At 33.3% G+C, this 16,390-nt stretch overlaps 2 protein-coding genes across 3 annotated transcripts in view; one reads left to right on the plus strand and one right to left on the minus strand.

Moving 5' to 3' along the window:
* The window catches only part of LOC106477734 (leucine-rich repeats and immunoglobulin-like domains protein 3), a 16,290-nt gene extending 9,108 nt beyond the window's left edge, over positions 1–7,182 (minus strand). The window contains exons 1-2 of the mRNA XM_013938271.2: positions 6,827–7,182; positions 1,858–2,766 (exon numbers count right to left, since the gene is read on the minus strand). Coding sequence (XP_013793725.2) covers positions 1,858–2,731 — 874 coding nt within the window. The 5' untranslated portion in view covers positions 2,732–2,766; positions 6,827–7,182. The remainder of the gene's footprint in view (positions 1–1,857; positions 2,767–6,826) is intronic.
* Positions 7,183–9,121: 1,939 nt separating this feature from the next.
* LOC106477781 (methionine aminopeptidase 2-like) overlaps positions 9,122–16,390 on the plus strand; it is a 44,859-nt gene continuing 37,590 nt past the window's right edge. Inside the window, exon 1 of one of the 2 annotated variants that reach the window (XM_022381501.1) lies at positions 9,122–9,347. The gene's annotated coding sequence lies outside the window, so the exon portion shown is untranslated. Of the gene's footprint in view, positions 9,348–13,768; positions 13,956–16,390 lie in introns of those variants that run through there. The other variant, XM_013938311.2, reaches the window with a different exon arrangement.

Genomic DNA, 16,390 nt, shown 5'->3' on the forward strand with positions numbered 1-16,390 from the left:
ACTCTCCCCCGTTTTCCGTAAGAGTTAAGGGATAATATAATATTGATCTTTATACTCTCCCTCGTTTTCCGTAAGAGTTAAGGGATAATATAATATTGATCTTTATACTCTCCCCCGTTTTCCGTAAGAGTTAAGGGGTAATATAAGATTGATCTTTATACTCTCCTCCGTTTTCCGTAAGAGTTAAGGGATAATATAATATTGATCTTTATACTCTCCCCCGTTTTCCGTAAGAGTTAAGGGGTAATATAATATTGATCTTTATACTCTCCCCCGTTTTCCGTAAGAGTTAAGGGGTAATAAAAGATTGATCTTTATACTCTCCCCCGTTTTCCGTAAGAGTTAAGGGGTAATAAAAGATTGATCTTTATACTGTCCCCCGTTTTCCGTAAGAGTTAAGGGGGTAATAAAAGATTGATCTTTATACTCTTCCTTGTTATTGTTCTTTAATATTATGTTTATGCATCCTCTTCTTCTTTTATAAAAACTGAAGGGTAGTTTAACTTAGATTTTTGAACAGTTCGTTAATTTCTTCTGCAAGAGTGAAGGAGAATATAATCTAGGTCTTTAGGTCATTCTCCCTTTTTTTCTGAAATAATTAAGAAGTAGTATACTCTAAATCTTGGTAGCCGTTTTCCTCTTTATTCTCAAGAGTTAAGAGGCAGGTAATCTACGTTTATGTACCTCCCCCCCGTCTTTCTTCTGTAAAAAGGTCATGTAACTTCGATTTTAATATCTTTCTCTTCTTAGCTTTTATAAAAATTAAAGGGGTAATAACTCCAGGTCTTTTCACTTATAAAATTTAAAAATGTATATAACCTGTCTTTGTGCTTTTCTCCCCATTTTTCTGAAACCTAAGTTTCTATATCCTCTTCGTCTTTCTATGTAGGCAAGTTTTTAGATACTCATCTTTCTTTAATGCTTACTTCATAAAACGTTTCCTTTCTAAATTTACGTAAACTTAGCTACTAATTATACGTATGTAGAACTATCTTCCTAAATGTCACCCTACTGATTTAACCAGAACAAATTACTTTCGAAAAACAAGGAAAGCATAAGGTAACTTGTTTTAAAAGTGAATTTCGCATTATGAGTGATTATATTTCAATATTATACCCATATAAACTTTCTATATTGTTTCATTATGCAATAATGGAATTGATGTTCAAGATGACAAAAAAGTTTATTAATGACAAATGTTCCCCAATGGTTTGAATTTGCCAAAATAACCTATCTCGTTCTAAAATTGACCATTAAGCTGACTTTTTAATTTATTATTGTTGTACGGACTCTGCCTGAACACAAGTCATAATCGAAGTTGTAGAAGAAGTTTTTCGAATTTATTTTTTTCCAAAGCGAGAAATTCTTGTCGAACTAGATGCTAAATCGTATCCTGCCATTGAAATAACGGTGTGGTAAATACACCTAATCACCTTAGACTTCTCATCAGCAGTTCTGGTTTTTAAAGTTGTTCAGATGAAAAGCTGTGTTCTAGAGTCAAACTTTTATAATAGTGAATTACTGATACAAGAGATACATAAAAATAACGTGCATTTCCAGTCTTCATATAGATTTACTGCATTTTTTGTGGGCAAAACCCTTAGTGTTTCAAATTCTAGATCTTTTACCAGATGTGGTATTAATATTGCAACCATACTCCAAACAATTGAAAATCCAGCTTTTAAAGGGGGTCTTTAATGGACTAAACTATTCTAGATTAATTTGTTTATTTTATGTTACTATTTAAATTCTAACTCCTAATTCAAGATGTGGTGTTAATGTTGAAACTACACTCCAGTTACTCCCTTTATTCTTATTATGTATAATATTAGAAATTTGTTATTAATTTCAACTTACCTTCAACTCCAAGAAATGCTTCAGGATGAATTGTTTTTATTCGGTTTCGTTCAAGATTTATTGAGTTCAACGCTAAAAGATGGGCAAATGCTTTCTGAGGAAGTTCATTTATGCGGTTTCCAGCTAGAATAATAGTGTCAAGATGTCCTCCCATTTCTCTGAACTGGTCAGGTATAATAGTATCGATCATGTTTTCGGAAAGTTTTAAGTTCTTGAGGCCTGGAACTTGTTTCAGTGGCTCAATGGGAATAGTAGTAAGTTGATTTCTTCCAAGGTTTAGCTGTTTAAGGTTGTTCCCCATGCTAGCGAAGGCCAGGCTGTCGATATGTGTGATTCTGTTGCCAAACAAAGACATTCTTTCAAGGGAGCGCAGTCCTCGAAACGCTTCTGAGTGAAGCAGTTCGATATTATTGTAATTCAAGGTCAGATGCACCAGGGTACCAAGGGCCTCGAGAGCTTTAGAGGGTATACGTTGGAAGGAGTTGTGGGAGAGATCCATCGTTTCAATGCTTCCAACTAGTGAAGAAAAAGCACCTTCGTCAATTGTGGAGGTATCCCCATAGTGAGAGTAAAAATGGCGCACTTTTAGCCCTTCTAGTAAAAAAGGTGGAATGCTGGTAAGACTGTTATTTTTCAGTATTAGATAAAACAGATTCTGATCGAAGTTTTCTAAAGCTTCCCTGAGTTGGTTGCTACTAGCCCCTTCACATGTCACTTCCACTCCTTGAGACTTTTGGATACAAACACACGGGCTAATTTTGCGTCTGTCAGGGCATTTATGAGATTCTCCAATAGCCCAGGTTGCTGTGATCACAAAAAAAATGTTCCAACTTAAAAGTTTGAATCTGGAAAACAGTCTGCTGCTCTTGATCATGTTGATTCTTTTCTTTTATTGCCAAAAGATTAGCTCTAAATGAAATGAGAAAAAGAAGCAACAAAGAAAAATTAAGAGATAATTATTTATCACTTTAACCAATCAAAACAAAGAAACTTAAAGAGCCAATATTGCATTTTTTACTTGAAATTATAAATATTCATACTTAAGATATTGAATTTTACAATACAACATGGTTGAATTTTCAATGGATAAAAATAGTGTCTTTTAGATAATTATTTTTAGTCTACTCTTGTCTAGACCATGCCCCCGCCACAATCAAAGTAGAATGAAGGAATGTAGAAAGTAAGGTATTTAAACGCTTGAATTCACAGAACAAGATTCATTTAGGGATTAGACACTTATTAAGACAAACATAAATGGGAACGTAATACATTGAATTAGTACCCGGGATAAATATTTCAATAGTTGATTTTCTAGAAATTCTTATTCATTTAAGTTTTATGGAAATGTACATTGATAAAGCCAGTTTTTAAAAGAGGGATATTTTTTCTTTTTTACTAAACTATTCTAAACCAATTTGTTTATTTTATGTTGTTTGATATTCTACTAACGGCTTTAACACCAGTATTTTACTTTTAGTTACAGTTAAGCTCAGATAGCTTTAACTGAAGTGTGAGCTTATGCACATGTTTATTTACAATATAATAGAGGTAAAGAGCATATTAGAATGATCGCAAAATAAAACGATATTAATTGTAAGTATCATACCTTTTATGTCTGCATAAATATTCAAATATTTACATTCTAGGCTGTCTGTTTCAAATATCAACCTTTATTACTTTCAAAATTATTCGTTAGACCACCTTACTTTGTTGTGCATAATATCAATCTGTGCACTGTGAGATTAAGAAAAATTATCTTCGATAACACTAAACAACGAAAAGAAGTAGATAAAAAAATTCTTCCTGCACTCTTACTAAATGAATTTATCTGGCAACGTTTCGGTCTTAGGCCTACTTCACGTAAAGAACAAAATACAACTGAGTATGGTGGAAAATCAGTTGTATTTTGTTCTTTGCCTGAAGTAGGCTTAAGGCCGTAACGTTGCAAAATAAAATAATTCAGTAACAGTGTAAAAGCATTTTTATCTTCATATCTTCATTGCTCATTTTTATTAATGAATTAATCTTTTGAAAGAGCACTATCTTTGATTGGGGAAAAAATGATCTTGTTCGTTTCCTCTGCTATAGAATTGATACAGTGGGTACGTTTGTTTGTTTAGAATTTTCACCCAAAGTTACTCAAGGGCTAACTGTGATAAAGCTGTATTTATTCTTGAACTGATAGATTAAAAGGAAGGCAGCTAGTCAACAGCAACCCTGGGGCTATCCTTGTCTCACATTAGAGTAGGTAGGATCCATCCAAAAACGCTTGAGCGAAAAAAAGATCAAAATTTTGACGTAGCTCAAACAGTAGGTGCTGTTGCAGTAAAATAAAACAACTGAGCAGTACTCGCACTGTACTATTTCATCAAGGTGTGTAAAACTAAATTTACATTTAGTTTGGGAGCCTGGCATGGCCTGGTAATTTAGGCACTCAAATCGCAATTTGAGGGTAACGGGTTCAAATCTCCGTCACCGAAAATGCTCATCTTTTCAGCTGTGGGGAGATTATAATGTTACGGTCAATCTTACTATTCGTTGGTAAAAGAGTAGCCCAAGAATTGTGAGTGGTAATTTAGGCACTCAACTCGCAATTTGAGGGTAACGGGTTAAAATCTCCGTCACCGAAAATGCTCACCTTTTCAGCTGTGGGGAGATTATAATGTTACGGTCAATCTTACTATTTGTTGGTAAAAGAGTAGCCCAAGAATTGTCAGTGGGTGGTCTATTCCTGCTAAATTAGGGACAGCTATCGCAGGTAGTATCCAAATTCAAAACAAGCCAAGCAAACATTCAGTTGGGTTTCTAATTCATTTCAGAATCATCACTGAGTTACACTAAACAAAGTGTAATGTGGCACAGTGATAATTTAAGAGCTAAGCTTATAAATTAATTTTGAGTTAAAGCAGAATTTTTTGTGAGTTTTTTCCTGCTCAACCCTTTTTGGGTGGATATCACTTATTTTTGTGTGCTGTCATCCCAAGACTGTGATAATTATTGTTTAACACAACCTTTAAATGGAAGCAATTCATACAGGGGAGTAATATGCAGATCAAGATGTTTCAGTAGGTTACATGGGATTGTTACCTTTAAAGATGACAACGTGTGAGAAAAAGCCGGAAGGAGCAGTTATACCCGATAACACTAGTTTTGAGCTGAGCTATGCAAGATGAACTCTTGGAATAAAAGTGACCAGAGGAAGGGGAGGAGGTTATTTTTATTAATTAATGGTCTTTCTAGTGTGGCATGCTTTCAATAATTAATATATATTTACAGCTAAGAAGAAATAGGTAACTGCCTCAATAAATAGACGCAGATTGAATTTATTGCTTCATACCGCTAGAGCTAGGATTGGGGTATACCGTCAAATTTAAGAGTTTGTTTGTTTTTTTAATTAAGCACAAAACTACACAATGGGCTATCTGTGCTCTACCCTCCATGGGTATCGAAACTCGGTCTCTAGCGATGTAAGTCCACAGGCACAAATTTAAGAGAAATAAAATGAGAATCCGCTGGCCGTGGTCGCTAGGTGCTCACGTTGCAAGGGATTAGTTCAGTATTAACTACTGAGTTTGGAGTTGGTTCTCTTAACGGCGAATAATAGAGGAATACAGATTACTTGAAAAGCCATTTTAAAGTAAATTATAGATTTTTGACAGTCAGACTTTACAAAAGTGTGCATACTGAACTTTATTTTCTACATTCATTCTTTATAGAATAAAAATACTTTTACCATGTTTTTTTATTGATGGACAAAGTTTCATGGTACAGAAAATTTAAAATTTTTCTGGTAAACTTTACGTGGTTCTAAAATTAAAGGTAGGCAAAGAACCTGTTTTAAAAACGAATAATATTCAGGAGAAGAGCAATAAGCATGAATATTTTATGTATAATGAACAGGCTACGTAAGCAGAAAAAAATACAGTAGATCTGTTTCTTCTTTTTATTTTTAAAAATTTTGGCTACAAAACTATCATTTATATAGTTCCCACTATTGTACGAAATTGCGAAGCCCATCTTCGTATCAGCGATTAATGTACCATGAACCTTCAGATTCACAGTCTAGGAACACTAACCAGTTGGCCACGACCGGTCTAGATAGGATGGGAAGTCAGTTCCTCTCTTTAAATTTTTGTTTTGTGGCTTTGACACGGCATATCCTGTAGACCGGTATTAAAATTGCCTGTTACATAGTACATAGTAATATTACACGGTAGACCATATAGATACAGTGTTAAAATATACTTTTATATAGAGAACGGCGTGTCTCGGTAAGAAAATCACACGGTAGACCCTGTAGACACAATGTTAAGATATACTGCTATGTATAAAACAGAGTGTTTGAATAACAAGACTACACGGTATCTCCTGGAGACACAATTTTGAAATTTATTATTATATATATGATGATATTCCATAATAAATTTATAAGGTGTACCTTGACAAACAAGTAATGAAATCGTCAATATGTATTTAATCATAGTATAGTAGGCTTTGTATAATTAAACAAGTTTTACAGGATTCTGCTAGATATTGGTAATACCCAATAATAAACTATTAATTCGCAAACTGATACCTTCAAACTTTTAAATGTTAAAATTGCTCTCGAATTTATTGAGATTATTACAGTCTTTTGAAATAAGCTATCTTTTTTTTTCTTTTTAATTTTTAACGATTTTAGTTTTCTAATACTATTTCGACTAGAAACTATCCATTTTGACGTACAAAGTCAGGGTCAAGAGAGAGACTTGAGTCGAAAAAATATTGCACGGAACTTTAATTTTCTATAGCTTGCATGGAAGTGACGATTCTCTTTATACAACTTACGGTTGTGAATATTAAAAATAGTCTTAATTCCCTTCTAATCCAATGAAAAAAATAAAATTAGAATATGTTTTTCTAACAAATTAATCCCAGCTTTACTGGATAAAAACTTATTTTAATGTATTGAATACAAAACAGGACTTACCTTGAATGTAACGAAAGCATCCGGCAGTACTTGAGCACTGTTTGAACGCTTCTTTGTTCTTTATGTATATGGATGTAGTCAGGGATAGCGTATAGATGCAGCGAGATCCAGCTCCTTTTGTATTTTATCAGATTGAAGCAGGTGATGTGATTAATCTACGGACAGTATGAGTCTTTACATGCTGTAATTATTACAGTTTAAGATATTAAACGCTGGTTTGTTTCTCCATCTTCACAATTTTCTTCATAAAGAGAGAGAGAGAAGAGGCAGTGCAGTGATGAACGACGCCTGGTGGGATAATATAGCGAACCCTACAGAACTGAAGCCCGGTCCTAGCTTTTAGTGATGCGCAAAGGGTGGACGCGAACTGGTGAATCATTTGTCATTGGCTGAGCTCTAGCAGCCAGCAATGTAAACTAATATAAATCATTACGGTATCTCGGTTAACTCTTCCCGTGCATACAATAGAACGACAGTGAAAAACCAATAAATTCAACATAACTTTCATGGAAATTATAAAAATAATGTAATTTTATTTTTCTGCTAGAAGATTTGTTATAATATATCAATGAAGTGAAAAAAGAAGTTAATTTTTCAAATATTAACCACGAAACATTTAAGAAATAATATTTTTCTAATTTGAAACTTATATTTGTTAATGGTATTTATAAGTAAGGATATGTGTAGTTACTACAAAGGATTTTTCGTTTGTTTGTTTATTTTAGCGTAAAGCTGTATGATAGGCTATTTGTCTTCTGTCCACCTCAGGGAATCGAACCACAGTTTAAAGTGTTGTAAATCTTTAAACTTAACGTTGACCCACTGGGGGACTACTGCAAAGAAAAATAATAAAACCATTATTATGTAATTTGCACTTGGTCCTGAATTTTTTTTATCAACATAAATAGATCGCCTATTTGAAAGAATAGACCTAAGATAAGGATAAAAAAAAACTTCATATTTGCTTAAATATCGGAAATAAAAAAGGTATAGTATATAACAAATATTTAATCCTCATTATTTTGTTTAGGAAAACCAATGTTACAAGGTGGTTACGAACTACACTACCGCCAGGTGATGAAAATTGGAAAGCTAGATGGCATCACTCTATAGACATAAAAAAAGTAAAAACATCTGTTTAATATCAACACCAAAATTAATATTGTTAAAAACGTCTATTTAAAATCAACATCAAAATTAATTTTATTAAAAACGTCTGTTTTAAATCAATACCAAAATTAAAGTTGTTTACAAAATTAAATTGTACAATATAATGTCTTCTTTTAACATTATTGATTTTTAAGTTTGACTGAGGTAAAACAACCTTTTATGTTAATCATGCTGTAATGCATCAAAGGTGGATTTAATCAACTGAAGACCATTTATCAATCAATAACATGTTGTAGTTTGGTCAGCTTAGTCCAAGTAATTACTTCGTTTTTAATAGAGTTTAGTAAAATCATAACGATTTCAGTTATGCAAAATTCATATGCTATGTTTCAAATAAGTCAGTATTTTTAGACGCGTCTATACCTTGCATTGCACGTTTACTCTACATTGCCAGATTCTTTTACCATACGGCACGACAATTACCCTGTATTTTGCAAACCTGCGTTATGGTATCTTTCATATAATGCGAAATTGGAACGTTCAATACAGCAGAGCAGCAGCAGCGCGATCATTTAAAGACTTACAGAGCTCTACTTTTCGTAAGGATTTAATTGTATTTTGCTAAGTTAAGGGATTAATTTTGAGTGATGTATTAGAGAAAATACGTACATGCGTAAATTAAACTGGTATTGCTCGTAACGTGGCAGTTCAGGCCAGAGACTATGACGATATAGTAGGCGATTTGGATCAATAAAACGAGTTAGACCAGGGTTTCAAACATCATCAGGATGTGGCCATGGTTATGACACTTCCTGACTGTTACTTGCCTCATAAATTGATCAACGTAGAAATGTTATTTAAACTGTGCGTGAGTGGGATTCATCGCGACAAATTACCGCGACAAAGTACGTGCACTGTCAAAAAAAAAAAAAAAAAATGGCATGAATAGTTTGATACAATTCACCGTGTGCTCTCTGAAGCCATATATCTTGTGAACCTTTTTATATAAGTTCACTCAGTTGATTATAATAAAGTATTCGAAGTTTCTGGTGTATGTAAGGAATTTGATTAAATGAAACTCAAAATTTTTAACACGTAGCTGCTAGATGTAGAGAGTATTCTGTTTCTGTAGAGTACGAGCACGGCACACAAAGTAATACTGATGTACATAATTGGAATTTAAGTATGCGTACTAGATATTGCGTGGGGGAAGTATTAGAGTGTAAATATATGGCCCAAGTATATCTTTCGAAAGTATGATCTACTTTGTGTACGTTATCTATCCTGACTCAAGATATGTTCACTGTTGTTTCTATCATCTATGCTAATTAAGGCGTGTTCATATTCTACTTATCAAGCATACTGTTTCGAGGTATGTTCGTGTTGAATCTATCAAGTGCACGGTTTCCAGGTATGTTTATTGTTCTATCTATCAAGTATACTGCCTCGGGGTATGCTCACTGTTGTACATATCAAGTATATTGTCTAGTCCAGAGGTAAGTTTATTGTTTTACGTATCAGGTGTACTGTCTCGAGATTTATTCACTGTTGTATCTTTGAAGTATACTGTCTTGAGGTATGTTTCTTGTTCTATCTATCTATCTATCCAGTATATTGTCTCGTGGTATGTTTATTGTTGTACGTATAAGGTGTATTATCTCGTGGTATGCTCACTGTTGTATCTATCAAGTATATTATCTTGAACTATGCTCACTGTTTTACCTGTCAAGTAGACTGTCTCGAGGTACGCTCACTGTTGTATCTATCAGTTATACCACGTCGATGTGTGTTCACTGTCGTACCTACTTAATTATACAGTATTATCACTTTTGTGTTTATCAAGTACACTGCCTCGGTGTATGATTATTGTTATGTCTATGAAATATACTATCTTGAGACATGTTCTTGTTCTATTTTAAAAGCATAGTGTATCGAGGTTTGCTCATTGTTTTATCTATCAGTTACGTTTTTTCTAGATATGGTCAAGAAGTGATCATTTTTGTAGATATCAAGTTAAAGCAGTCTTTCGTCATATTCCGAAACACGATAGTAGCGGAAATGACACCCAATAACCCGAGTCCACTTTCTAAAAGCACTTGAGCTATTGCGTTTCTTTTGAAGTAAAGAATTTTCGTTATTTTGTTGTTGGATGTTAATATCACTGTTTGAAGCAGACTAACATACACAAAACAGTAAAAATAATCGTTTTCAGTGACGTCCCGTGTGTAATATTGAAAATAAGTATATGATAAACGAAGTCTCTTCGTGAAAGGGGTCCAAGTTTTCCGTTTAACAACTTTTGAAATCGTCCTAGGCCAAATGCTTATATGCGGTAATTCTAATTAGTCACGAGATATACGATTATACTAAAATATAGCAAAGTGATTCTTGTATAATGTTTTTCACCTTTAACTTTGTACTTAAGTTATTATGGGAACCAGAAATATGTCAATGGTTATGCTTAATAACTAAGTAAACTAATGATCACGTTATTATATTATAATTTTTAGTAATAATCATCTTTGGAGCACGATTTTCAGATTTCTCTGAAGATGGAATAAGTTATTCCAAAACGTTCGAACATTGTTAATAAAAGGTTTTATGTTTTATCAACTGTCTTTGTCTTCATTATTAAATTTGAAGGACACGATCATAATAAATGAAACTGTCTCTTCTCATATCAAATATTTGTACAGAAGAAGAAATTTGTTCTTTTCTATTGGATGTTCGCACAACGCGACACAAACGCTGTCTGCGCTAGACACCTTTAATTTTGAACTGATAAACTTGAGGGAAGGAGCTAGTCTTATAACTTACCCATGACCCAAAAGTGCAGAGTGTAATTTTGGGGTAACAGGACGCAAACCATGGATTCACAATTCGGCATGTTAACTGCTTGATCATACCCGGCCTATTTATTCAAAGAAAATTTTGAAATGTTATTAAGTAAAATTTCTTATTTGTGTGGATTTTATAGCAATACATCCCTTTAGTTTATGCTCCCAGTAGCTCAGCAGTATGTCTGTGGGCTAATGACGCTAAAAAATCGGGTTTCAATACTTGTGTTTCAATAGCTTTGTGCTTAATTACAAATGAACAAACCTTGGTTAATGTGGGAAAAAGTCTAATATCAAATTCATTGAAAAACAAATGAGACAAATGAAGGGTGAACAGTTACAATATTCCTGAGTGATGTACAAACATTAATTAAGAGAGTTTTGTGACAGCCCACGTGTTTTCAACTTCACACTAGCTTACTGCTTATGCATACGGTCAGTACTGTGGTCTCAGGGGATACTAGGAGGAAATCATATGGCCATAAAAGTATGGTAGAATTTTGAAATTTTGATAACATAAATACAACCAGATTACTTGAAATACATAAAATACAATTTATATGAAACAATAAAGGTTATGCGAGTAAAAGTAAAGCAAATACTGAAGACTATGTACAGCAAACTTATCATTAGAAATTATGAATCAATACGTGTTGAAAGTTACAGGTATCTAACTAAACAGACATATACAAGCTGGAAGGTAGTGCATAAATATGCAAAAAGAACACACTTTACATAGCAGGTTAGAAAATTGCTACCCTAATACTCAAGGAAAAAGAGAAAGGAAATCTAAAATAACATTTTAAGTTTACCATCAGTGATGGAAAACGGGTGATAAATTTGGCTGCCAAAGTTTAATAAAGCACCTGTGTTCTAAGCATTTCCACTCTGTCTCTAGTCTCAAACGAAGATGATAATAGATTCAATCCAAAATAGTTATAAAATCATCAGTGGATATTTCAAAGACATATATATTAGAGGTTAAACAAATAAAGTGTTTCAGAGAAATCAAACAATACATAAATGAAAACTCTTAGGTACAGAGATAGATTCGGGGTAAAACAATATGGTTATGCGAAATGAAAGAAAGCAGAAACAAGTGAGACAAAAATCAATCACCCTGCTTGTACTGAAAGAGAACAGTGTACAAAAAGATATATAATAGAGTGATTCATGACTGATGGGGCAAGATTCAATGGCACCGATCTGCCTGAGATACAAGTACCTGTGCTCTGGTAACACATTTTGAACAATATACTAATACAAAGCCTGCAAGTCATGTTCTACCCCACTTAAAGTAACTAAACCTCAACACTGCCCGATTAAAGATGTTGTATCTTCTGCTCAACTCTATGTGGCTGATTTGGTACCAACAACTGGTACAGAGATTGTAAAATAGCTGATGTAATGTTAAATTCGTAGTTATCCTTTGAACAATGTCTAATTATTTGGATGCTTTAAGCATACCAATAGGGAGGATCTGAGCATGTAAGAATCTTTATGGAAAGTGTACCATAGATATAGAGACCCAAATCCAAGAACTAGTGAACTACGAAGTGAGAGGGGTGATTATCCTGAGTCAAGCATTTCACCGTGAGAGCTATAGTAAAAGCTGTACATTCGTTCTTAATTCATAGTGCCCCAAGATCCCTTTAGACTGGGCAGTGCAAAGACAGCCAGAAGACTATTTCTGTCTTTCCCTTTCACAAAAGAAAAATAAGCATATTCACAACTAATGCAGCTTCAGAGACAAAACAGTCTCAGTAGACAACATAAGAGGTGGGATATTTTACATATAACATTCTTTCAGATAAGGTACTCGAGGAGCGGTACTGGTAATCCTTAATAGTAGTTTGAATATTTTCAATGATAAATTCCTAATTAACATTAGTACACTAGAAAGAATCAGTCCCGAAACATTTAAATGCATTGGCTATCAAGCACAATCTAAAATGAGACTCCTGAGCAGACTTACATCGCTTCAAATACTTTTGCTAGTCTTTTCAAGATTTAATTTTGCTCCATTTGGATTGTGAATATGCGCATTTAAGCTACAATTCCAGTTTACGTTCAAGATGAAAGGAGGCTGTGACCATTTTACTTACAAACATGGGGCCACTATGATATTATGCACTGATTTTTTTCTTTAAAATAATGTGTGCAGTTATTCTGTTTTAGTTGGATTATTTTTTGCGAATCAAGAACTATATAAAACGTACATCTTATGTATTATCTAGTATAGTCTTATTTAATTTTGGGAAGTTAAGGGGTAGAGTTCAAGGCGCAGTTTAAAGGAAAATGGCACGAAGTATTGGTTGGTAAAGTAGTCTACCAATATGTGAAGGCATGAAAACAATATGAAAAACTTCAAAGTATATCACTGGAGAGGAAATGACATTCACCTATTTTCAACATTAAGCCCTTATTTGATTTCCTCTCCTCCACGTTCACCCCCATGCAATATGAATTCGATTTTCTCTTACAAAAAAGAGGTTTGCCCCCTAATCTGGCAACTCTGATGAAATCATAATCTTTTTTTTCACTTCCTGGCCTGACCGCTGATTCCATATCACATGGCTATAACATATTAATATTTGTTGTACATAATCATACACGAATCCAGTAATCATACATCAGAGTAAGGGAAGATCTCGTATCGATTTCTTGATAAAATAACCACCCAGTGGCTCAGCGGTAAGTCTTACGGCTTACAACGCTAAAATGTGAATTTCAATACCCGCGATGGGCAGAGCACAGATAGCACATTGTGCAGTTTTGTGCTTAATAACTAGCAAAATAAACCTAACAAAATAACGATTAAAAACCATAGTTTAGAATAAATAGAATTCATTATCCTACAATATATATATATATATATATTTGGACGTCATCATATTTCCTTTTTTTTCCTGTTTATCACTTCATTTATTTAATATTCTCTTAAAAAATTATCAATGTTAAGTTTTATTTGTTTTCACTAAGCTACCTATGTTTAGAATAAATCAGGTTAGGATTACTTTCACTATGGCGGCGGTTTTACAGGATCACGAGGAAATAATTGAAAAACAAAACGGAAAAAATAATGACGAAATTGAGGAACCTGATGAACTTGTACAGGATGAAATTCCTAGTGATGTTGTTGCTAAAAAGAAGAAAAATAAAAAAAGAAGAAGAAAATACAGGTTTCTACTCTAGGGTCTAACCCCGGTCTGACTTTTTTTTTTCACGTTTAGGTTTACGAAGTTTAGTGCTAATAATAACAGTGTATTTAATTTATGTAGGTTAAATTTTAGGCTTATGTTGCGATACGTTAGTAAATAGCTTACAAGTTTCAAACAGGCTTGTTATTTGTAAATATGAATTCTGTGTTAATAGTAGTTCTAGAGAATAGAACTAGAGTAGAAGACGTGTACGTTTAAATAGCATTTAAATTTTTATGACTTAACATTTTTGAGACAACGACTTAAGTCTAAGACGTTAAGTTACACTTCAAAGTTCCACCCCAGTAATCATCCTTGTAATTGTAAATTGTAGTTTTGTGCTACTACACGTACTAGTAGTAGCCCTCCTTTGAACACTTTATAAGACTGAATATGCAAGCCCAAGACTGAGCACAGTACTTTAAATTCAACTTTACAAGGAAATGATAACCTCATTATTTATATTCAGTAATCCTATAAAGTATAAGTACAACAATGGAAGTCTTGAGAAACTGATTGACCAAACACCAAGATACTTATCCTCTTTAACATTATTAGGCTGATTTGTAACAAAGTGCTAGTTATAGTTTAAATTAAGGTAGCTCACATGCATTACCTTACTTGCATAATTAAATGTCAACCACTTAGCCAAGTAATACAAATCCCTTTGTAAATCAACAAAATCCTTCTCATAGCCAGCTGTACTGAAACTAATATCAGTTCAGAGTTGGGTGATTAGTGGTATTTGCCAGTTGAATGATCATCAGCCCAATTAATTGATTATGTTTGACTAATGACACATTGTTCTTCAAACCAAGGTAAATACAAGCAAAAAAAAAAAAAGCAATGGATGCTGCTAGCCAGTTGCTTTCCCTCTAGTCAACAGCTCAAAATCTGTGATAGTGGCAGATATTTGCCATAACAAAGACTGGGTAAGCAAGATTGGTGGCAGTGGGAATCAAACCCCATTTTTTTAATCACAAGCTTCCCCTCCCCCCAAATCACCAGAGCTGAATAAACTTGAAATATAAAAATAACTACTACTCATGAGGCTAAAATTGGGCAGAGCACAGGTAGTCCATTATTTAGCTTTGTGCTTAATAACAAACATAATAACAGTATATTGATTACTTTTATAGTGGGAATAATAAAAAATAGTAATATGTAAACTTAAATTTCACTTAGTTAACTATTTTCACAAAAGTCAATTTAATTGTAATTTCAATTAATTGATTGTTGGAATAATTGAAAACAGTGATAATCAGAAACAATTGATTATTTTGTATGACACTAATTGATGTAATTACTGGTCATAAATAATCGATTGAATTGCCCAGCTTTGACATTAGCACACTTGATCAGTTTGTTGACCATTTCTTTATAAACATTGTTAATATATACTAAAAAAGTGAGGGCCACAGCACAGAGCCTTGAGATACCACACTTGCAGCTTCAATCTAGTTTGACTGAACTCCAATAATTACAACCCTTTGATTCCTCTTCTCCAACTCACCTTTTCCCTCATCAACATAAGCAGTGACATCTTCGAAAAAGGTCAAAAGATTTGTTAGACAAGATTTTCAATTTTTACCTGTATGAAACCATGTTGGCAGTCCAACATATTTGTAAATTTTTTCGAGTGGTTTTGCAAAGTATTTTTAATCAGCCTCACCAAAACTTTTATTACTACACAAGTGAAACCAATTGGTCTATAATTACCTGAACACTGCTTGTCACCTCCATTACCCAAAGACCCATTTAAAATTTTAGTAAGGGGCTTACTTACATGATCCTTAACTTCTTTTAATACCCTTTGCTCTATGATATTTCTTACTGCAGTGTTATGTTAAATTTTAATTGAGCTGGATCTTAGGCTAAGCACCATTAACTAGATAAGGATCATGATCTGACAAGTTATTTATTGTCACTGCTATATAAGCCAGTGCTTAATTACACTGAGATTTTGCTTTACATTTAAATATATAATACACCTATACTAAAGTCATAGTTTAACAATAACATGTTAAATTGCTTGGAATTTTTTGTTGGACAATATTCAAATCTTTAATCAATTGAATGTAAGAATATGTGTTAGTTTTGGCCAAGTGCATGTATAATGACAAGGTGTTTGAATGGAATGCTGCATACAAACTGTGGCATGTATATAAAAAAAAGATGCAACTGACTGTAATATACAGAGAGGAGCAAAAGTTACTATACAGTTATTACTGAAGAAAATATTATTAAGACAGTTGAAACCAATTTGATTATTTTGTTTCAGAATGACAGTTATACATTAAACTGTGTTCTAAATGAAATGACTGTATAGTCACTTTTGCATTACCTTTTATTATTACAGCAAGGAAGATTAAAATAAATGTTATGTGATTAAAGAGCTTAAATACAGAAAAAAATAC

The sequence above is a fragment of the Limulus polyphemus genome, unplaced genomic scaffold (assembly GCF_000517525.1).
Source record: "Limulus polyphemus unplaced genomic scaffold, Limulus_polyphemus-2.1.2 Scaffold169, whole genome shotgun sequence".
NCBI classification, from domain to species: domain Eukaryota; kingdom Metazoa; phylum Arthropoda; class Merostomata; order Xiphosura; family Limulidae; genus Limulus; species Limulus polyphemus.